The sequence below is a fragment of the Lithobates pipiens genome, unplaced genomic scaffold (assembly GCF_037356315.1).
Source record: "Lithobates pipiens isolate NorthernLeopardFrog02 unplaced genomic scaffold, aLitPip1_a1.2 Scaffold_18, whole genome shotgun sequence".
Lineage (NCBI taxonomy): Eukaryota > Metazoa > Chordata > Amphibia > Anura > Ranidae > Lithobates > Lithobates pipiens.
In genome coordinates, this window is record NW_027507758.1 from 191311014 (window position 1) to 191334698 (window position 23685).

At 44.4% G+C, this 23685-nt stretch overlaps 1 protein-coding gene across 1 annotated transcript in view; it reads left to right on the plus strand.

Moving 5' to 3' along the window:
- The window catches only part of ARHGEF33 (Rho guanine nucleotide exchange factor 33), a 282191-nt gene that overhangs the window by 128610 nt on the left and 129896 nt on the right, over positions 1-23685 (plus strand). The window contains exons 5-6 of the mRNA XM_077486478.1: positions 10825-10934; positions 12761-12820. Of these exons, the coding sequence (XP_077342604.1) occupies positions 10825-10934; positions 12761-12820 (170 nt within the window). The remainder of the gene's footprint in view (positions 1-10824; positions 10935-12760; positions 12821-23685) is intronic.

Consider the following 23685-nt stretch of genomic DNA (forward strand, 5'->3'; position numbering starts at 1 on the left):
GCTGGCCTCGTTGAGCCGAAACATGCCGAAGACTTGGTAGAGTGGATGACCAAGCCATCCTTATCCTCCTCATTCTCTCTTTGTCTGGCAAAGCAGCTGCCAACATGGCGTCTTCCCTCAGCTCAATGGCATCAGTCTCTCCTTCGCTAGCCCCACCATGTCCTCCTGAGGAGTCCCCCGAACTGTTTGACCACAGTGTTGAAAACATGCCCCGGGAAGATGCCCAGAAGGCTCTGATGATGGTACCCAGCTAGAGGAAGGCAGTAACGTGAGCCCAGAGCGAGGGGGTGGTCAAGAAGGACATCAATCTGGCAGTCATGTTCCCCCAGCTGCAGCATACTGCCAGGTTTGCTACAGTGATGAGGAGGGAGGGGATGATGAGGTCACTGACTCCACGTGGGTGCCTGATAGGAGAGAGGATGAGGAGGAGGATCTCCGAGGCAGGATGACCTCCAGGGGCCAGCTTAAGGGCAGCCCACCAACTGCATCACACCGCAGAGCTCCGCATGCGCAGAGCGCTGCTGTCTCTGCACTTTATTCCAAAATTTCTTTGGTGTGGGCCTTTTTTGAGATGAGTGCATCAGATCGCACCGCTGCTATTTGCAACATTTGTCTCAAGCGTATCTCGTGTGGCCAAAACATCAGCCGCTTGGGCACCACGTGCTTGACCAGACATATGTTGACCTGCCATGCAGTTCGTTGCCAAGCATACTTAAAAGACCCACACCAAACAAAGCAGTGGTATAAAGAAATATTCCTGCGCCTAGTCAGGGTAGAAACTAGAGGGCATACTGCTGCACACACTGGGGGGAGATATCTGAACCCAGAAAAATAAAACAGTAGACAAGAAATAGTGGTGCGCTATACTGTGACAGGGATGGCCCGGCCCCAAGAGATAGTATGCTACATCACAGATTGAATTATGGGTGCTGTGGCTGAGCAATTATTCAAATATTAGTATAAAGAGACAAACTAGTTTGGCATAGCATAGAGTTAGTTGCTACAAAATGTTTGAAAACATGTATATACATGGGTGTAGCATGAAAGTTGTGACATTTATTTCAAATGGATACAAAGGACTAATATATATATAGAAGATATAATGAAAAAAAATATAAAAATAAATCCAAGTGTCCTTAAATAGTGCAAAATGTAGCGAAATAATTTCAAATACAATTATTAAAAACTGCCGAAATCGCATAAAGTGCCAGTGCTAAATTATAATACAGGTGAATAAGCTTCATAAACGTAATACATCAATAATAAAATAAAACAAAGTCTTATTCGAAATCTCAAATGTCCATTACAATGTGCAAGGTGTGGCGATTAAATCCAAAAAATCGCATAAAGTGCCAGCGCTTGCATACAATAGTGCAAATAATTGTGAACAAAATGCAGTAAACAGTGATACTGGTGATGATGGGTATATCCCTCGTGATCCTGTGTGGTCTGGTTATGGGTGTCCCCTTACCTTACTGCTGTAAGGTAACAGCATGTGACAAGTATATCTTTAGGGTCCTTGATGCTCTTGCCCTTTAAGGTCCAGTTGTGGTATCCCCAAATCCTGGCATTTGTATCCTGCCTATTGAGCTGTATGGCCCCTTTAAGTGGTAGCTCTGAGGTATTCAGCGTGGGGGTCCCTCAGCGGTTGGCATGGGTGTGGGATCAGAGAGATATAGAGGAAGGATGCCCCATATTGTAGTAGATTTAACAATAGACTTTTATTAAGAATAAAGCAAACAAAATACTCACAAACATATATTTAAAATGAGCGCTGTAAAAACGAGCAGCGAGCTCGATATGCGTAATTTCCGGTAGCTCTCGTCCGGACGCGTGTTCGCCACGGGTCACGTGACTTCATCAGGGGATCGCCTTTTTTTCCCACAGAGTACATGCTACAGCCATGTATGTACATGTTTTCAAACATTTTGTAGCAACTAACTCTATACTATGCCAAACTAGTTTGTCTCTTTATACTAATATTTGAATAATTGCTCAGCCACAGCACCCATAATTCTATCTCTGATGTAGCATACTATCTCTTGGGGCCGGGCCATCCCTGTCACAGTATAGCGCACCACTATTTCTTGTCTACCAAACAAAGCAGACCTCTCCTTGCTCCTCATCAGCTGGGATTTCCAACCCCACTATACCTTCAGTCCTCTCTGAAACCTGCACTGAGGGGAATGAAGCTGTAGAATTAGGTGTGTCACAGCCAAGTACTTGCGGGCAACCTGCTATCGGTACACCGACATCAGATTATACCAGGCAAAGTTACTTGCCCCAGCTGCTGCACCACCGAAAGAAGTTCACTCTCAGCCATCCACATGCCCAGCGGTTGAATGCTAGCTTGGCTAAATTGCTAGCACTTCAGCTGCTGCCTTTTCAGTTGGTAGACTGACTGGTAGGTTCCCAAACGGCACTTTTTCTCACGGAAGGCGATTCCGACTCTCTACCAGCATGTGGAAGGCAATGTCTTGGCCTTGCTGAACAGGGCAGTCAGCGGTAAGGTGCATAGTACTGCTGACTCATGGTCCAGCAGGCATGGACAGGGACATTACCTATCTTTCATGACGCATTGGGCGACTCTGCTGGCAGCTGGGAAGGATGCAGGACAAGGTGCAGTAGTGTTGGAGGTTGTTCCGCCACCACGCCTCCAAAATGCTACTACTGCCGATTCTGACACACCTCTCTCCTCCACCCCCTCCTCTTCTTCTTCCTCCATGGCCTCTTCCTGTGCTTTGTCCTCAGAACCAGCGGTGCTCTGTAGGTGTTCAAGGGGCTACAAAAGTACGCAGCAAAAAGATGCCATGTGGTGCTTGCTCTGGTGTGCTTGGGGGACAGGAGCCACACTGGGGCAGAGATTCTGTCAGCTCTGCAGGGACAGGCTGAGAGGTGGTTGACCCCACACCAGCTTAAGCCAACAATGGCACCAACCTCCTCTCCACCCTCCGACAGGGACAACTGACCCATGTGCCTTGTTTGGCTCACGTCCTTACCTTGGTGGTGCAGTGGTTCTTGGGCAGGTACCCAGGCTTACAGGATGTCCTGAGGCAGGCCAGGAAAGTCTGTCTGCATTTCCACCGGTCATATAATGCCAGTGCTCGGCTGGCTGACCTCCAAAAGCAATTTAACCTGCCCAAGAACAGCCTAATCTGTGACATGCCCACCAGGTGGAACTCAACGTTGGCCATGCTTCAGCGGCTGCACATGCAGCAGGGCTCATTCCTGTGCTCCAACTAGAGTATCTGTGAGGTTGTTGCAGTGTTGTGGCACCAGCATCAGTGCCTAAGGCCCAATTTTTCAGCCCCCGTTTAACAGGGGCGTGTAATTACAATTTTTGATACAATACTTTGCAGCAGGGCTCATTCCTGTGCTCCAACTAGAGTATCTGTGAGGGGTTGCAGTGTTGTGGCACCAGCACCAGTGCCTAAGGCCCAATTTTTCAGCCCCTGTTTAACAGGGGCGTGTAATTACAATTTTTGATGCAATACTTTGCAGCTGAGCTCATTCCTGCACTCCAACTAGAGTGCCTCCAATTTACAAGCCGACCTCAATGCATCTAATTGGGTGGCTATGTAGCAGATGAGGTTTAATGTTGATAAATGTAAAGTTATGCATTTGGGTCCTAAAAATATGCATGGATCATACATACTAGGGGGAGTACAACTGGGGGTATCCACAGTGGAGAAGGATCTAAGGGTTTTGGTAGATCATAAGCTCAATAATGGCATGCAATGCCAAGCTGCTGTTTCCAAAGCGAGCAAAGTCCTTTCTTTTATTAAGAGAGGTATGGACTTGAGACAGATATAATTTTGCCCCTGCTCAAATCATTAGTAAGACCTCATCTGGAATATGCAGTTCAGTTTTGGGCACCAGTTCTCAAAAAGGATATTGGGGAACTGGAGAAAGTGCAGAGAAGGGCAACCAAACTGATAAGAGGCATTGAGGAGCTCAGCTATGAGGAAAGATTAGAGGAACTGAATTTATTCACTCTTGATAAGAAGAGATTAAAGGGGGATATGATCAACATGTACAAATATATAAGGGGTCCGTATAGTGAACTCGGTGTTGAGTTATACACTTTACAGTCAACACATCGTGCCTATTATTCCCCAGAGCAGTTAACCAAAATATATTCTGATAGATCAGCAGCATGCCCCAGATGTGGATCAGGGGATGCAGATTTCTTCCACATGGTGTGGTCATGTCCACTGATAAGGAGTTTCTGAAAACTGGTCCAGGATGACATTAATTCCATAGGGAAGCTGAGTGTTCCGAATAGTCCTATTTCCCTTCTCCTGGGCATATGCAACTTCATTGAAGCCCCCCAGAGGAAAAAGCTATTTTTCTTTTACACTTCACTGTACGCTAGGAAGGCTATCCTCCTTAACTGGAATCAGGCTCAACCCCCCACCAAACAACTCCGGCTGACACTCATTAACAAGGCGCTGCCTCTATACAAATTGACATACCTAGGAAGGAACTGTCCGAAGAAATTTGTGGCTCTGGCTGTATGTTTAGGGTCGTTGTCCTGCTGGAAGATGAACCTCTGCCCAAGTCTCAAGTCTTTTGCAGACTCTAATGCCGCGTACACAAGATCGGAATTTTGGTCGGAAAAAGCTCTGATGTTTTTTTCAACGGGATTTTACTCAAGCTGTCTTACATGCACACGGTCACACCAAATTCCCACCGTCAAGAACGCAGTGACATACAACACTTACGACGGGACTAGAAAAAGGAAGTTCAATACCCAGTGCGTCTCCCTTTGGGCTCCTTCTGCTAATCTTGTGTTAGTAGAAGTTTGGTGAGAGACGATTCGCGCTTTTCAGACTAGTGCTTATTTCCGATCACTTTACTGCTGTTCAGTTTGTGCTTGTGCGTTTGTATCTGGGTTTCAGTGCGTGTAGTCAGTTCATATCTGTTTTCAGTGCGTTCTTGTCTGCTCGTGTCTGATTTTCAGCTCGCTCTTCACAGGCCTTGCTGTTCTTCAGTGCATTCGTTTAGTTCGTTCTGACCAGCCGACCGCTTTGAAGCCATGTTGCGGTTACATACTCATCCTAAAATTTCGTGCTGTGCGGGGGCTTGGTGTTGGGGTTCTCACTTTGACCCAAGCCCAATCCATGAACAGGGTAGGGAGGAGTTCATGGACCAAGAATTGATTACTCCAGTGTGACCAATTCTCTTATATGCCTCTGCTGCGTGAGATCCAGGAGAATAACCCTGATGCTTTTCTCACCCCTTATATTAGCAGCCATCACTCCCGAGCAGAGGCTAGTCGCCACCTTGCGGTACTTGGCGATGTGGAGAAGTCTACAGGACCTCAAGTTCTCTACAGGCATCTCCCCCCAGGCTCTGGGGATCATTATTCCAGAGACCTATTCTGCTATTATTCAGGTCCTGCAGAAGAACTATATTGGGGTAAGTTTTATCCTTTAAAAATCACATTATATGTATTTAATGTCTGTTAATGTTTTGTATTTATTCCATCATTCCATAATTACCCTGATTGTAATATGGTGTGAATGTCCGCTTTGTCCTCATGCATGCTTGAATCTTTTAATGCTCCTTTTTTGGCCTACATGCATATTTGTCTTCATTAACCTCCCCAGCATGCTATCCTGGGCCCATACACACCTAGCCTTGTCACTTTACAATGTATTTTGTCTGCTCCATTGTACTGCTTTACCCTAAACACCCCCAATAAAGTGTACAAATGTTATTGTTGTCCTTAAATTCATACAGAGTGCCAGAGGCTTTTTTGGGCTCCCAAACTCAATTAGAAACCCCCCCCCCCCCTAAAATTTGGACAATGGGCCATAAGAGGGGGTGAGAAATCTGGTAAGTGGACCTTATTTTTTTGTCTTTAGATACGCATTAAAATCAATGTCATACTGATATTGGCCAAGATTGTTTATGTCTAATATGCTTGCAAAATAAAATAAAAAAATTCTGTTTTGACTCCACAGTTTCCTTCAATGCCACAGGAATGGCAGACTGTGGCATCCCACTTTGCTCATTGTTGGGACTTTCCCAACTGTGGAGGGGCAATAGAGGGGAAACACGTCCACATCATCCCACCACCCCATTCGGGGTCATACTATTTTTACTATAAGGGGTTTCATAGTATCGTGTTGATGGTGGTGGTGTCGGCGACATATGAGTTTCTCAATGTGGACGTGGGGACAAATGGCCAGATGTCTTTGCCCAGACCGAGTTGTACAGACGTCTCCAGAGCGGTGGCTTGGGATTGCCACCTGCGGAAGAGAATGTCGAAGGACTTCCGTTTGTTTTTATTGCTGATGAAGCATTTGGTCTGGGCAATCACGTGATGAGACCATTCCCCCAGAGGTCCCTCACCCCGGAGAAGACGCTTTTCAATTACCGGCCAGAGCCCGAAGAGTCATGGAAAATACCTTTGGGATAATGGCCAGCCGGTTCTGCCTATTTCTAACGGCAATCAACTTGGCGGAGTACAAACTGAACCACATTATGCTGCTGCATTCAGCACAACTTTTTAAAAAGTAATACTCCAAATTATATAGCCTCAGTTGGGCCTGAGGCCGGACTTCGGGAACCAACACTGACGGCCCTGGAAGCTGTCCATCTTGGCTTGCCCCCCCCAAAGCGCCCGTGAAGTATGTGAAAAATGTGTGGAATATTTTATAGGTAGGGGGGCCATTGCTATGCCAGCTAATTTGTAAATATTTTTTAAATAAAAAAATTGATCTGATAAAATCTTAATTTGGATTTACTGCTTGTGTTTCTTTTATCTGTCTCTTAGGTTCTCCTAGTGCACTTGTAGTGCCAAGTGGTTTTCACATTATTTAAATAACACCCATTGTCACTGTGAACACCAACTTAATACAAAAAGTGTTATTGAGCATTGAAAGAAGAAGCCACACATTGTTGAGTAGAAAGCCTTTTACTCCGTGCACATTCACATGCGTTTTATAGAACATTTGGCAGTAAAAAAAACACATCTTTTTTTTTCAAAGTTTTACCTTGAAAGTTTAAAAAAAATTCAGAAACAGGCAAACATAACATACGCAACTCTGGAACTTACAAAAAAAAGGCAAATTTAGAATATGCACACAAATTGTGAGTCAAAATGGGGATTTCCTTTCTGATTACATACCTAATGTCAACATATGCTATCTCCCATCATGGGGGATCAATGGACGTGTTTTGTTTTGAGGGGGCAACCACTTCCTCTCACCTACTAGAGTTGGGAGGAAGGGGTTGCAACCACAAAACGCGTACATTGAAATCCCCTGATGGCAGATAGCATATGTTGACACAATGTGTGCATCTTCCAAATTTGGCTTTTAAACTGTATTAAAACTTTAGATAAAAATTTTAGAAAAAAAAAACAGGAATCTTTTTAGGATTTAGATTCTCCCTAGTACATCAATCATGTTGATTTTAGTCTTTGTTCAATCTCCTTGGTTTTACTCCACATCCTGAGGTACCACAATACTCTGCTCCACTTCTTGAAGAGGTTGGGGGTTCATGTTGTCCTCCGACGGAGCGAGTCTTTTCTACCCTATGAGAATGAAACAAAAGGTATACTTAGCACTAGAGATCACCTTGCGGTTCGCCCGGCGGTCGGTTCGCGGCGAATTTTGCTCGTTATGCGTTTACATTGTGAAGAACTTTGACCCATGACACATCCATCATGGGGTACAGGACAGCCAATTGAGACATTTCAGCACATGGACATACCCCCTACCTTATAAATAGACCTGATCTGGCAGCCATTTTACATTCTGTCTTTTGTCAGTGTAGGGAAAGGACGCTGTGTGGAGCAGGGACAGTCAGTCTAATCACTAGCTATTACTATTAGGTCCACAAAAGTCCTTTTAAGGACTGGTATAGGTGTACAGTATATAAGGTTGTAATACACTTATAATATACTTTCTTTCAAATATAGAAAGTATATTATGGTGCACTGCTGTGCTGCTGAGCTGAATGCTGACCAATTCTGCAGCTGTCTTTTATCAGTGTAGGGAGGGACAGTTTGGTGTTTGGAGCAGGGACAGTCTGCAATTCACTAGCTACTAGGTCCACAAAGGTCCTTTTAAGGACTGGTATAGGTTTACAGTATATAGGGTTGTAATACTCATATAACATACTTTCTTTCAAATATAGAAAGCATATTATACTGCACTGCTGTGCTGCTGAGCTGAGTGCTGACCGATTCTGCAGCTGTCTTTTCTCAGTGTAGGGAAGGACAGTTTGGTGTTTGGAGCAGGGACAGTCTGCAATTCACTAGCTACTAGGTCCACAAAGGTCCTTTTAAGGACTGGTATAGGTGTACAGTATATAGGGATGTAATACACGTATAATATACTTTATTTCAAATATAGAAAGCATATTATACTGCACTGCATGCAGTGCTGCTGACCGATTCTGCAGCTGTCGTTTCTCAGTGTAGGGAAGGACAGTTTGGTGTTTGGAGCAGGGACAGTCTGCAATTCACTAGCTACTAGCTAGCTACTACTAGGTTCACAAAGGTCCTTTTAAGGTCTCGGTGCTGGTGTCAGTGCTCTCTCTCTCTGTCTCGGTGCTGGTGTGGTGTCAGTGCTTTCTATCTCGGTGCTGGTGTGATCTCAGTGCTCTCTATCACGGTGCTGGTGTCAGTGCTCTCTATCACAGTGCTGGTGTCAGTGCTCTCTATCACAGTGCTGGCGTCAGTGCTCTCTATCTCGGTGCTGGTGTCAGTGTTCTCTATCTCAGTGCTGGTGTCAGTGCTCCCTATCACGATGCTGGTGTCAGTGCACTCTCTCTATCTCAGTGCTGGTGTCAGTGCTCTCTCTCTATCTCAGTGCTGGTGTGGTGTCAGTGCTCCCTATCTTGGTGCTGGTGTGGTGTCAGTGCTCTCTATCATGGTGCTGGTGTCAGTGCTCTCTATCTCGGTGCTGGTGTGGTGCCAGTGCTCTCTATCACAGGGCTGGTGTGGTGTCAGTGAACTCTAACACAGTGCTGGTGTCAGTGCTCTCTATCTCGGTGCAGCACACAATCACATTTTCCGCACAAAAGCTCTCATTGGTCTTTTGCTAGCCGAATTTCTGATCGCGTGTATGGGGCATTACAGGTGTTCTTCTAAGATTGCCCTGTATTTGGCTCCATCCATCTTCCCATCAACTCTTACCAGCTTTTCTGTCCCTTCTGAATAAAAGCATCCCCACAACATCATGCTTCCACCGCCATGTTTCACGGTGGGGATAGTGTGTTCAGGGTGATGTGCAGTGTTAGTTTTCCGCCACAGAGAGCATTTTGATTTGAGGCCAAAAAGTTACATTTTGGTCTCATCTGACCAGAGCACCTTCTTCCACACGTTTGCTGTGTTTCCAGCATAGCTTCTTGCAAAATGCAAACGACACTTCTTATGGTTTTCTTTCAAAAATGGCTTTCTTCTTGCCACTCTTCCATAACGGCCAGATTTGTGGAGTGCACGACTAATAGTTGCCATTTGGACAGATCCTCCCACCTGAGCTTTGGATCTCTGCAGCTCCTCCAGAGTTATCATGGGCCTCTTGGCTGCTTCTCTGATTAATTTGTTTCTTACCCGGTCTGTCAGTTTAGGTGAACGGGCATGTCTTGGTAGGTTTGCAGTTGTACCATACTATTTCCATTTTTGGATGATGGATTGAACAGTGCTCCGTGAGATGTTCTAATCTTGGGATATTTTTTTATAACCTAACCCTACTTTAAACTTCTCTACAACTTTATCCCTGACCTGTCTAGTGTGTTCCTTGGTCTTCATGATGTTCACTAAGGTTCTCTAACAAACCTCTAAGGGGTTCACAGAACAGCTGTATTTATACTGAGTTTAAATTGCACAAAGATGGACTCTACTAATAAGATGACTTATAAAGGCAATTGGTTCTACTAGATTTTAGTTAGGGGGTATCAGAGTAAAGGGGGCTGAACATAAATACATGCCACACTTTGCACGTTTTTGGTTGTAACATGACGATGTGGAAAATTTCAAGGGGTATGAATACTTTTTCAAGGCATTGTAGGCACAGCCATCATTGCTTTCTCTAATCATGGCTTTGACAGTGTTCTGTGCCCTGATTGGGCAAATCCTTTATTGCTTCAGCCAATCATGGCTTCCAATACACTGTGCGGTGCGCAGTGCATGATGGCGTGATCGGGTGTTCACTGAACGGGCAAACAGCCAATGTTCAGCCTGAATTCATGCTTGAACCATTCGCCCAACACTACTAGGTAAATGCAGGTATTTATACAATGTATATTTAAAATGCATTAAATATTTAAATAAAGAATTAAAATGAATTGAGCAGTGCCCCCCTAACCCTCTTGTATTGAATTGTATTGTTACTGTATTGTCTCCTTTATATTGTAAAGCACTACACAAACTGTTGGTGCCATAGAAATCCTGTATTATAACAATAATATAATAAGTAAAAATACATAACTTCATTCATTGGTGTTTTTTGTATTTTAGTTATAATTCATCTCTACAGAAATAGCTGTCTTCATAGAATTACTTAAAGTGCGCACTGTAGTAAATGAAGCAAAGTGAAATGACTACACAGACACTAGATTTTGCTTATACTATAATACAATTTGTGAAATCATTTTGAATTTGTATTACCTAGCTGACATATTGACCCTCCAGCTTCCCTTTTTAGTCAATAACTGACCTAGAAAATGTTGAATAAAAGGGATTTGAAGACTATGGTGGATACACATATTTGTCTGAAAATTTTTGAAATTCCCTTTTTATGCTTTTTGTTTATTTATGTTGTGAGATGATAATGTGTTTGCAGTGACTGTTATTCTTCCTAGAAGAATCCAGAAGGAAGAGAATACAACCCAAGCCCAGAAATCCAGCCATTCTGAGACCACGATGGCTAATCAGAATTATAACAACCTAGTCCAGACATCATCATGTGAGAAAGGTACAGTTATACTTGTACTTATACTATACAGTGCATGCATAGAAAATAGCAGTACTGCAATATTACCAATATACCCCCACTATAATATAACTTACAGATAATGATAATAAACAATAAACTGTTATAATAAAAATTTGCAAACACAGTGATTATAATGTACAAATAAAAGTTCATATAGTTCATTTTGTGTTTATTGTGCTCCTCATTCACTTTCAGTGTGATATGTGTGACTCCCCTTGTGCTCTACCACCATTCACTCCAGATTCTCACCTAGTTAATAGACCTACAGGTACAATAGGTCAGAATGTGCCTTCCCCTTTAAGGGGAAAATGGATGCCACACTCTCAGCCACAGTCTTCTGATATATGTTGGCCACTCAATCACCTTTCCAAGCTCTCCTGATGCTCCTTAAGGTTTATCAGGGTAAGGGATTTCTTCTGTATAGTTTATATTTTACCTTCCTCAATATTAGATGCTCAAGAGGAAATCAAAACAAAAAATGATGGTTCTCTCTGCCATAAAAAAAACTAATTTTATTAATAAAACATATATGCACTCACATTTCTTTTTGCGCTATATTGGTGTACTACAATAAAAACCAATACACTTTCCCCTTAAGATATACAGTTCAGCAGTCGAACTGTAAGCAAAACCCTTTTTTTACTTCTGGGTTTGTCGCACTGACGTACCTGGCTCCACCCTAACGCGTTATGTCATGACCATGTTATGTTCTCAGAGGGTAACACATTAGGACAGAGCCAGTGAAAAATGTAGTGCGCAAAGGAATGTGAGTTGTAGTTTGTTGTCCTTTTAAAGAAGTGATTACTTTATTCTTCTAGAGAACCGATTAAATAAAGCTATAAACTTTGCAGCCTGAAGCAAGCAAAGGGTAAAGTAACCCTCCCACCACCACCGCCCTTTACCTTCCAGGGCAAAAAAAAAGACAAAATCATTTCAAAAGAAAAAAGAGAGTAAAAAATACATGTCCTTCTGTTGCAAAATACAGTTTAGCTAAAAGCAGGAAAAATCTTCAGCTTCAGAAATCTCTTATGTCCCACACACACGGTCAGACATTCCGACCACAAAATCTGTCAGATTTTTTCCAACTTGTTGTCGGAAAGTCCGATCGTGTGTACATATGTCCTTCTCACAAAAAGTTTACACATGCTCAGAATCAAGCAGAAGGAGCCGCACTGGCTATTGAACTTGCCTTTTCTCGGCTCGTCGTATGTCTTGTATGTCACTGTGTTCTCACGTTCGGAATTTTGGGCCCACATTTGTGAGACATTGTGTATAGACAAGTTTGAGGCAACATCCTTCGGAAAAAAATCCACGGTTTTGTTGTCGGAAAATCCGATCGTGTGTATGGGGCATAAGATTTACCCTTCATATTTGGCCTCACTGACCGTGAGGAAAAAAATCCAAAATTTTAGTTTACATAGAGGTTGATTTACTAAAACTGGAGAGTGCAAAATGTGGTGTAACTGTGCATGGTAGCTAATCGACTTCTATCTTAAGCTTGTTCAATTACATTTTGACAAAAAAAAAAAACATGGAAGCTGGTTTCTATGCAGACCTGTACCAGATTTTGCACTCTCCAGTTTTAGTAAATCAATTGTATAGTTACATAGTTAGTCAGGCTGAAAAAAGACACAAGTTCATCTACTTCAACCAATAGAAAAGAAAGGAAACTAACTAATAGAAAACCTCCATATACACCATCCTATACTCATATTTGCTCCAGAAGAAGGCAAAAAATAACAATAAAGCATGATCTGATTTGTTAAATAAATATGGTAATTATTTGTTTTTTTACTTAAATACAGGTACCATACCCAGGTCAGTGAGTGCTGCTAGTGAAAGCATTATCGCACTTACAAATACAAGTGAGTAAAAAAAAATATTTTCTGTTAAGTTATACCAAAATGTCCTGGCCATACTGTCAGATTTTAATTTCCATACCTACATAATTTGCCAACAAGTATGTGGTGTTAAAGGGTTTGTAAACCCTATTTTTTTTTTTTTAAATAACAAATAATATCATACTTACGTCCACTGTGCAGTTTATTTTGCAAAGAGTGGCCCCCATCATTGTCTTCTGGGAGAAGTGCTCTGGGGGGGGGGGCTTACCTTGCGGGCGCGCTCCCGAGTCCAGCATTTGCATCTATAGACACAGAATGGCAGAATCGGCCCCACCCCCACCAGCACCTGCGTCATTGGATTTGATTGACAGCAGCGGGAGACAATGGCTGCACTGCTATCAATCTATACAATCAAGAGCCAAGAACCCCGGGTAAAGGGGAAGAGCGCATCTCCGCCGAGGGAACGAAGAGCTCAGGTGAGTAAAACGGGGGGGGGGGCTGTGGGGCAGGTCACTGTCAGAGTTTTTTTTTCACCTTAATGCAGGTGAAAAAACACAAGGGTTTACAACCCCTTTAAGGCTAAACAGCCTATTAAAAGTACATCTAATAAGGTAGGGTTTAACACTATACAGCCCTTAAACACTTTGGAGATTGAAGCTGGCAATTAACCGACAGCTGAGCAGTCTGCCCTGAGAAGGAACGGCTGAGCCCAGCCCTGACAGTACCCTCCTCCTCGATGACCCCTCCCCCTTGGAGGACTACAAGGTTTGAGGGGAGAATGTCTATGGAAAGCTCGGAGGACAGGGGCATGTACGTCTGAGGATGATACCCAAGAGCATTCCTCCAGACCATACCCTTTCCAATGCACCAGGTACTGTATATGCCCACGGAACCTGCGGAGGTCAACAATGCACTGTAATTCATACCCCCCATAGTTCTCAAACTGTATTGGGTGAGGACGTGGCACAGAGGTGGTAAAGCAGTTGCAGACCAAAGGTTTTAATAAGGAGACATGGAATACATTTGAGATACAGAAGAAAGGTCTAAAGCGTAAGCCACTGGGTTAATCCTGCAGAGAATATGGAAAGGCCCAATAAACCGAGCCGCCAACTTCAGTGAGGGAACACAGAGTCGGAGGTTGCGAGATGACAGCCAGACCCTGTCCCCAACCTGGTAGGAAGGCACAGGCGTCTGCGGTCAGCATGGAGTCTTTACCTATCTTTGGCATGTCGCAAAGCCTCCTGGACTTGTGCCCAAGTGGAAAAAAGACCACCAAGATGCTCCTCTAAAGCAGAGATGCTCTGCGGAACAAATGAGTCAGGCAAAATGGAAGGTTGGAAACCATAGTTTGCCATAAACGGGGACAAGGGACAATCGGGAAGCAGAATTCAAGGCACTATTGTGACTGGTTGGCTCGTTCTGCGGCCCCATTAGACTGCGGGTGATATGCAGAGGAGAACGATCACCTTGGGTAGCCCATGTAAGCAAAAGATCTCTCGAGTAAAAATGGAAGCCAGTTCCTTAGATGTGGGCAACTTCTTAAGTGGAATATAATGAGACATCTTCGAGAAATTATCAACCACCATAAGGATAACTGTGTTGGAATCCAATGGACAGGTGGGTCTAAGGCCTCTCTCCATTGGGTATGGGTTGCAGGAAGCCCACTGGAAGGTGTTGTGGTGTCTTATTCTGAGCACACACGGAACAAGCAGCTACGAAGGCTACGGCTACATTAGCACATAGATTAGGCCACCAGAATTGTTGGGAAATGGCCTAAAAGAGTTGATTCTTCCCAGGGTGACCAGCAGCCTTGGGAGAATGGTAAGTCTGAAGCACGGCAGTATGGAGACTCTCAGGGACAAAGCAGCGGTCACAAGGTTTCTCAGGAGGAGCATAGACCTGAGCAGCAAGAATTTTGTCACACAAAGGAGAAGTAAGACTGGTGCGAACCATAGCCAGAATACGATCAGGAGGAATCACAGGAACAGGAACCGATTCCATCTTTGAAGTGGAGGAAAATTATCATGACAAAGCGTCAGCCCTTACATTCTTAGTACCAGGTAAGAATGAGACAATGTAATTAAAACTTGACAAGAAAAGAGCCCACTGTGCCCTTCTGAGAGAGAGACATTTAGCTTCAGACAAGAATGTGAGATTCTTATGGTCAGTAAGAATGAGAACCGGCACAGTGGTACCTTCGAGGAGATGGCTCCATTCTTTAAGGGCTAAAAATGATCGCTAACAACTCTCTGTCCCCAATCTTGTAATTGCATTCCGCAGGAGACAATTTCTTTGAAAAGTAGCCACAAGGATGCATAGCACTCTCAGAAGTAGGACGTTGAGACAGAAGGGCGTCAACTCCAGTCTCAGAAGCATTAATATCAAGGATAAAGGTTTATGTAGGATCAGGATGTGCCAACACAGGAGCAGAAACAAAGACAGCTAGAGAGCTTTGAGACTCTCAAAGGCCTTAATGGACTCTGTGACCAACTCTCTGAGTTACCGTCCTTTCTGGTCATATCAGTCAGGGGCTTGACAAGAGACGAGAAGTTACAAATAAACATTCAATAATAATTTGCAAAGCCTAGAAAATGTTGCAGAGGATGTATTCCCATGGGTCAGAGCCACTGTAGGACTGCTGAAAGATTCTCTGTGTCTATCAAAAAACCAGCAATGGAAATTACATAACCCGGGAATTTAACCTGTTCACAATGGAACTTGCACTTCTCCAATTTACAATAGAGATTGTTCTCTCTCAGCTTCTGAAGCACGACAGACATCTGTGTGGTGGCTCTCTAGGGACATGGAAAAAATTAGGATATTGCCGGGATAAACCACCACACATAGCCAAAACAAATCTGGGAGGACATTGTTGATAAATTCCTGGATAACTGCTGGAGCATTGCAAAGGCATCGCTAAAATCACGGTAATCCTCTGGCAGGGAGGAGAGTGAAGAGGTGCATAGGCCACATTCTGGAAACATGTCTTTCTGCATTGTGGCGATCAGGAGAGAACCTCAGCACAAAGCCAATCAAATCCAGCTGCCGGATGCCTTGGCAAACCCATTGTGGCTGCCTTCTAGCACAGGGTCAGCCCCAATTCCCCTTTTCACAGCACAGCCAGGTGTGCAGGTCAACACTGAAGGTTTTTCTGAAATGGATTTTTTTAATTTATTTTTCCCTGACTAATTAGTTCAAGGCATTGTGGACCAAACCAATCTTTGTGCCCAAAGATTCATAGAGAACAACCCCAGCTCAAGCTATGCCCGCCCTTTTGAATGGAGACCCCTAACAGTGGAAGAGCTTAAATTGTTTTTCGGCCTAACGCTCAAAAAAATTAAGTGCATGCATATTGGTTTACCAACCTTATCCATCACATGCCAATTTTTTTATCTGTCATGTCCAGGTCCCAATCTGAAATTATAATTCGCTTCCTGCATTTCAGTGATAACTTAGAGTGCCCCCCCTCCCCCCCGAAATCACACAGACTTTGATAAATTATATAAAATTCGCCCCCTAATTGATTTTTTCTCCAAGAAGTTTGCCAAACTTTATATCCCTGACCAGAACATGTCTGTGGATGAATCTCTGGTCCATTTCACAGGCCTGCAGGGAATCGAGCAGTATATCCCCAGTAGGAGGGCGAGGTACGGATTGAAGATCAACAAGCTCTGTGAAAGCTCCACCAGATATGTGCATATCTTTTCGCATGTACGAAGGCAAAGACACCCAGCTCCAGCCCCCTGAGTGTCCACCGTACATGGGAATAAGCAGGAAAATTGTCTGGGAGTTGGCATTTCCACTCTTACAAAAGGGGTATCACATTGATATGGACAATTATTATACTAGTTTGCCCCTTTTCCGCCACCTGTAACTGAAGAATACTTTGGCCTGTGGTACAGCAAGAAAAAACAGAAAGGGCTTCCCACAGAGTCTAGTCACCATAAGGCTACAAAGGGGGGAATCAACAAGCTTGGGGAATGAGGAAGTGTTGGCTGTGAAGTGAAGGGATAGGAAAGATGTCTACATCATGTCCACAATCCATGATGACACCTCGGTGGAACTTGACAGAAGACACGGTCCCGTTTGAAAGCCTTCCTGTCCTGTATCCTCAAGCACAATAAGTTCATGGGGAAGGGGGTGGATTTAAATTATTAAATGTTGCAGCCCTATCTATCAACAAAAAAAATCCTCTTCTGGTATAAAAATGTCGCAATTTACTTTTTTCATTTGGCCATGTATAATTCTTTCATCATCTATCAAAAATCAATGGAAACACCCAACACCTTCCTAAAGTTTATCAAAGACATTGTCACTGCCCTGATTTATCAACAAGGATCCCCCCCCCCCCCCAGAAAGCATTCCCTCTGATTGTGTCAGCAGGCTACATGAGCATAATTTTCCTGACCATATTCCACCATCAGCAGCCAGAAGAAGGCGCCAAAAAAATGTTGGGTATGCACCAAAAGAGGAGTTAGGAAAGACACCAGTTTCCATTGTCCCCAATGTCCCTCCCAACCTGGCCTTTGCATCGGAGAATGCTTCAGACGCTATCACACTCTTGTAAACTATTAGCCCATATTTCTAATACTGCCATTTCCCTGTTTTAAATTTATGTCCTGAATATTTCCCTGGTGCCTCAACCAACCATATCATTGCCTTCCATGTGAACTGACCCTGGCCTGTATATCGACTATGCCTCTGCCTGCCGTCTGCTTTGTTTATCCGCCATGTTTCTGCCTTTCATGTGAACTGATCCTGGACTATCAACTATGCCTCTGCCTACCATCTATTTCTGACTTTTACCTGCACTGACCTCGGCCTGTTGACCATGTTTTTGCCTGCCCCTTGGACTGATCCTTCACCCTACACAGGGGTCTCACATATGTGAGGGGCTCCAGAAGAGTGTTCTAAGTTGAGAAAAAACAGTTTTTGGTGTTCTGTGTTCCCAGAACAGGGTCTGGTTGTCCGGAGGCTTCAAAGAGATTTGGGTGGGAGAAGTCTCTACCCCTGTCCCCTCTCTTTCCTGATGAGGCCCTAAGCTTGATGGTCCTGCTTGCTGCCTGGACAAATACTTTGGCTGTGCTGACAATATCTCTGCCTGCTGCCTGTACTAACTATGGACAGTATTCCTGCCTGATGCCTGGGCAATCCTTTTACTGCTGCTGACCACATCCTTGCCGGCTACCTGGACCATTTCTTTGGCTGTGCTGACAACATCTCTACCTGTACTGATTATGGACAGTATTCCTGCCTGCTGCCTGTCTTGCTGTTACTGTCCACGTTCCTGCCTGCTGCCTGGACCAATGCTCTCCTCTGTGGACCACTGCACTACTAAATATGCAGGTAACCTTTTTTTTACCCTTTGCAGAGCAGAATGTATTTTGGTTTGTAATTGGTATGTACAGTACATGCTATGTGTTAGAAATATGACACGCCTTCTACAATGTGATGGTTGTCAGGAATTTATATGTGTAATTTATGCTCCTAGAATGCCTGATGGTGCTACTTGGATATTGGGCCTTGCCATACACAAGAGGAGTAGCAGAATGTATTTTGGGGTGTAATTTTTGCTTTGTACACGCTGTGTGTTGGAAATATCTTATAAATGGACAACTTGGTGTAAAAAATTTTTTTTTTTACATTTTCCAAAAAAATAAACCATTCAAAAGACTCATTATGCCTCATAGATTATACATTGGGGTGTTAGCACTCCAAAATGGGGTCATTTTGTGGGCGTTTCCATTGTCCTGGTGCTCCAGGGTCTTCAAAAGTGTAATAGGTGGTTGAGAAATGAGATGTGTAATTTATGCTTGTAGAACGCCTGAAGGTGCTACTTCAATGTTGGGCCTCTGTATGTGGCCAGGCTATGTAACAGTCTCACATATGTGATATCACCATACTCAGGAGGAGCAGCAGAATGTATTTTGGGGTGTAATTTTTGCTATGTACATGCTGTGTGTTGGAAATATCCAGGGCTTGGGTCCTGCGGAACGCATGGGAACGGCGTTCCCGTCCTATTTCCACAACGGGAACGCCATTCCCATTAGCCGCCTGAGGCTATTCAGTGCGTAGTCCGCCGCTCCTCGGCCGCCCGGGTGACTGGTTGCTAGGCTAGGGCCACTCCACGTCTAGCAACCGGTCACATGACGTCGGCCGTACACGTGGGCACGCACTGGAGTCAGTGGGCAGTGCGCATACAGCCTCCAGCGCAGCCAGCGACAGACACATGCCACTTGGATCCGGACTGTCTCCTCCCTCCCCTCTACCCAGTGCCAGACAGTGCCAGACAGTCCTGGCCTCCTGGGGCCACAGCCGCTGCACTGCTACCAGTTTACTTCTCTCCCGAGAAGTAAACCAGGTTAGTCACTAGTGTGTTATTAAGTTGCACTCTGCAATACCCCGCCAATACTCTGCAATACCCGCCAATACTCTGCAATACCCTGCCAATACTCTGCATTACCCAATACTCTGCAATACCCTGCCAATACTCTGCAATACCCCGCCAATACTCTGCAATACCCGCCATTACTCTGCAATACCCTGCCAATACGCTGCAATACCCTGCCAATACTCTGCATTACCCAATACTCTGCAATACCCTGCCAATACTCTGCAATACCCTGCCAATACTCTGCATTACCCAATACTCTGCAATACCCAATACTCTGCATTACCCAATACTCTGCAATACCCTGCCAATACTCTGCAATACCCTACCAATACTCTGCAATACCCCGCCAATACACTGCAATACCCGCCAATACTCTGCAATACCCTGCCAATACTCTGCAATACCCTGCCAATACTCTGCATTACCCAATACTCTGCAATACCCTGACAATACTCTGCATTAACCAATACTCTGCAATACCCAATACTCTGCATTACCCAATACTCTGCAATACCCTGCCAATACTCTGCAATACCCCGCCAATACTCTGCAATACCCGCCAATACTCTGCAATACCCCTCCAATACTCTGCAATACCCTGCCAATACTCTGCATTACCCAATACTCTGCAATACTCTGCCAATACTCTGCAATACCCTGCCAATACTCTGCATTACCCAATACTCTGCAATACCCAATACTCTGCAATACCCAATACTCTGCAATACCCTGCCAATACTCTGCAATACCCTGCCAATACTCCGCAATACCCTGCCAATACTCTGCATTACCCAATACTCTGCAATACCCTGCCAATACTCCGCAATACCCAATACTCTGCATTACCCAATACTCTGCAATACTCTGCTAATACTATGCAATACTCTGCCAATACTCTGCAATACCCTGCCAATACTCCGCAATACCCTGCCGATACTCTGCATTACCCAATACTCTGCAATACCCTGCCAATACTCTGCAATACCCAATACTCTGCATTACCCAATACTCTGCAATACCCTGCCAATACTCCGCAATACCCAATACTCTGCATTACCCAATACTCTGCAATACTCTGCCAATACTCTGCAATACTCTGCCAATACTCTGCAATACTCTGCCAATACTCTGCCAATACTCTGCAATACGCTGAAATACCCTGCCAATACTCCGCAATACCCAATACTCTGCATTACCCAATACTCTGCAATACCCTGCCAATACTCTGCAATACCCAATACTCTGCATTACCCAATACTCTGCAATACCCTACCAGTACTCTGCAATACCCTGCCAATACTCCGCAATACCCTGCCAATACTCCGCAATACCCTACCAATACTCTGAATTACCCAATACTCTGCAATACCCTGCCAATACTCCGCAATACCCAATACTCTGCATTACCCAATACTCTGCAATACCCTGCCAGTACTCTGCAATACCCTGCCAATACTCTGCAATACCCAATACCCTGCCAATACTCTGCAATACCCGCCAATACTCTGCAATACATACCCTGCCATTACTCTGCAATACCCTGCCAATACTCTGCAATACATACCCTGCCAGTACTCTGAAATACTCTGCCAATACTCTGCAATGCATACCCTGCCAGTACTCTGCAATACCCTGCCAGTACTCTGCAATACCCTATTGCTTGGATCCGGACTGTCTCCTCCCTCCCCTCTACCCAGTGCCAGACAGTGCCAGACAGTCCTGGCCTCCTGGGGCCACAGCCGCTGCACTGCTACCAGTTTACTTCTCTCCCGAGAAGTAAACCAGGTTAGTCACTAGTGTGTTATTAAGTTGCATTCTGCAATACCCCGCCAATACTCTGCAATACCCGCCAATACTCTGCAATACCCTGCCAATACTCTACAATACCCTGCCCATACTCTGCATTACCCAATACTCTGCAATACCCTGCCAATACTCTGCAATACCCTGCCAATACTCTGCATTACCCAATACTCTGCAATACCCAATACTCTGCATTACCCAATACTCTGCAATACCCTGCCAATACTCTGCAATACCCCGCCAATACTCTGCAATACCCGCCAATACTCTGCAATAACCCGCCAATACTCTGCAATACCCTGCCAATACTCTGCAATACCCAATACTCTGCATTGCCCAATACTCTGCAATACCCAGCCAATACTCTGCAATACCTCGCCAATACTCTGCAATACCCCGCCAATACTCTGCAATACCTGCCAATACTCTGCAATACCCTGCCAATACTCTGCATTACCCAATACTCTGCAATACCCTGCCAATACTCTGCAATACCCTGCCGATATTCTGCATTAACCAATACTCTGCAATACCCAATACTCTGCATTACCCAATACTCTGCATTACCCAATACTCTGCAATACCCTGCTAATACTCTGCAATACCCCGCCAATACTCTGAAATAACCGCCAATACTCTGCAATACCACTCCAATACTCTGCAATACCCTGCCAATACTCTGCATTACCCAATACTCTGCAATACTCTGCCAATACTCTGCAATACCCTGCCAATACTCTGCATTACCCAATACTCTGCAATACCCAATACTCTGCATTACCCAATACTCTGCAATACCCTGCCAATACTCTGCAATACCCTGCCAATAGTCCGCAATACCCTGCCAATACTCTGCATTACCCAATACTCTGCAATACCCTGCCAATACTCCGCAATACCCAATACTCTGCATTACCCAATACTCTGCAATACCCTGCCAATACTCTGCAATACTCTGCCAATACTCCGCAATACCCTGCCAATACTCTGCATTACCCAATACTCTGCAATACCCTGCCAATACTCCGCAATACCCAATACTCTGCATTACCCAATACTCTGCAATACCCTGCCAGTACTCTGCAATACCCTGCCAATACTCCGCAATACCCTGCCAATACTCTGCATTACCCAATACTCTGCAATACCCTGCCAATACTCCACAATACCCAATACTCTGCATTACCCAATACTCTGCAATACCCTGCCAGTACTCTGCAATACCCTGCCAATACTCTGCAATACCCAATACTCTGCAATACCCTGCCAATACTCCGCAATACCCAATACTCTGCATTACCCAATACTCTGCAATACCCTGCCAGTACTCTGCAATACCCCGCCAATACTCCGCAATACCCTGCCAATACTCTGCATTACCCAATACTCTGCAATACCCTGCCAGTACTCTGCAATACCCTGCCAATACTCTGCAATACCCAATACCCTGCCAATTCTCTGCAATACCCGCCAATACTCTGCAATACATACCCTGCCATTACTCTGCAATACCCTGCCAATACTCTGCAATACCCCGCCGATACTCTGAAATACATACCCTGCCAGTACTCTGAAATACCCTGCCAATACTCTGCAATACATACCCTGCCAGTACTCTGCAATACCCTGCCAGTACTCTGCAATACCCTGCCAATACTCTGCAATACCCTGCCAATACTCTGCAATACACACCCGGCAAGTACTCTGCAATACCCTGCCAATACTCTGCAATACCCTGCCAATACTCTGCAATACTCTGCAATACCCTGCCAATACTCTGAAATACCCTGCCAATACTCTGCAATACATACCCTGCCAATACTCTGCAATACATACCCTGCCAATACTCTGCAATACCCTATCAATACTCTGCAATACCCTGCCAATACTCTGCAATACCTACCCTGCCGATACTTACTCTGCAATACTTACCCTGCCAATACTTACTCTGACAAGACTCTGCAATACTTACCCTGCAATACAGAGCAATGCCCTGCCAAAATTCTGCAATACCCAGCAATAATCTGCCATTCCCTGCCAATACTCTGCCATACCCTGCCAATACTCTGCAATACCCTGCCAATACATATTTTGCTAATACCCAGCCATACCCATCCATGCTCAGCCAAAATATTATTGGGGATATGATGTGGATATTACAGTGGGGGAGATGTATATTACAGTGGAGGAGATGTATATTGCAGTGGGGACTATATGGTGGTGACATTTTCACAGGTTTTGCAAATTCAATTATTATTTGCTGATCCGAAAAATGATCCGATCCGTGACTCTTATCCAAGGAATGATCCGATCCGTGAGTTTTTTGATCCGTTGCTGATAATCTTGCACGGCAAGGGCAACGTTATTCCAGTTTGTGGGATATTTTCTAATTTGCTGTATTTGAATTTGGAACAGGGTGTATTTGTGTTAGAAATTCCCTGCGAGGGAAAGATCATCATCCATTGTGTTGATTATTCTGTTTGACAAATTAACTTATTTTGTTTTTGTAAACTGGCACTTTACAATAAATGTACTGTATTTTCTGTGAAATATATATGCATATGAGTGTAAGTTTTTTTTTTTTTTTTTGGTGCGGGAGTGGATCTTGGGTGGGAGTTCCCACACTTTTTTCCCCAGGACTTGACCTCTGGAAATATCTTATAAATCGACAACTTTGTGTAAAAAAAATGTG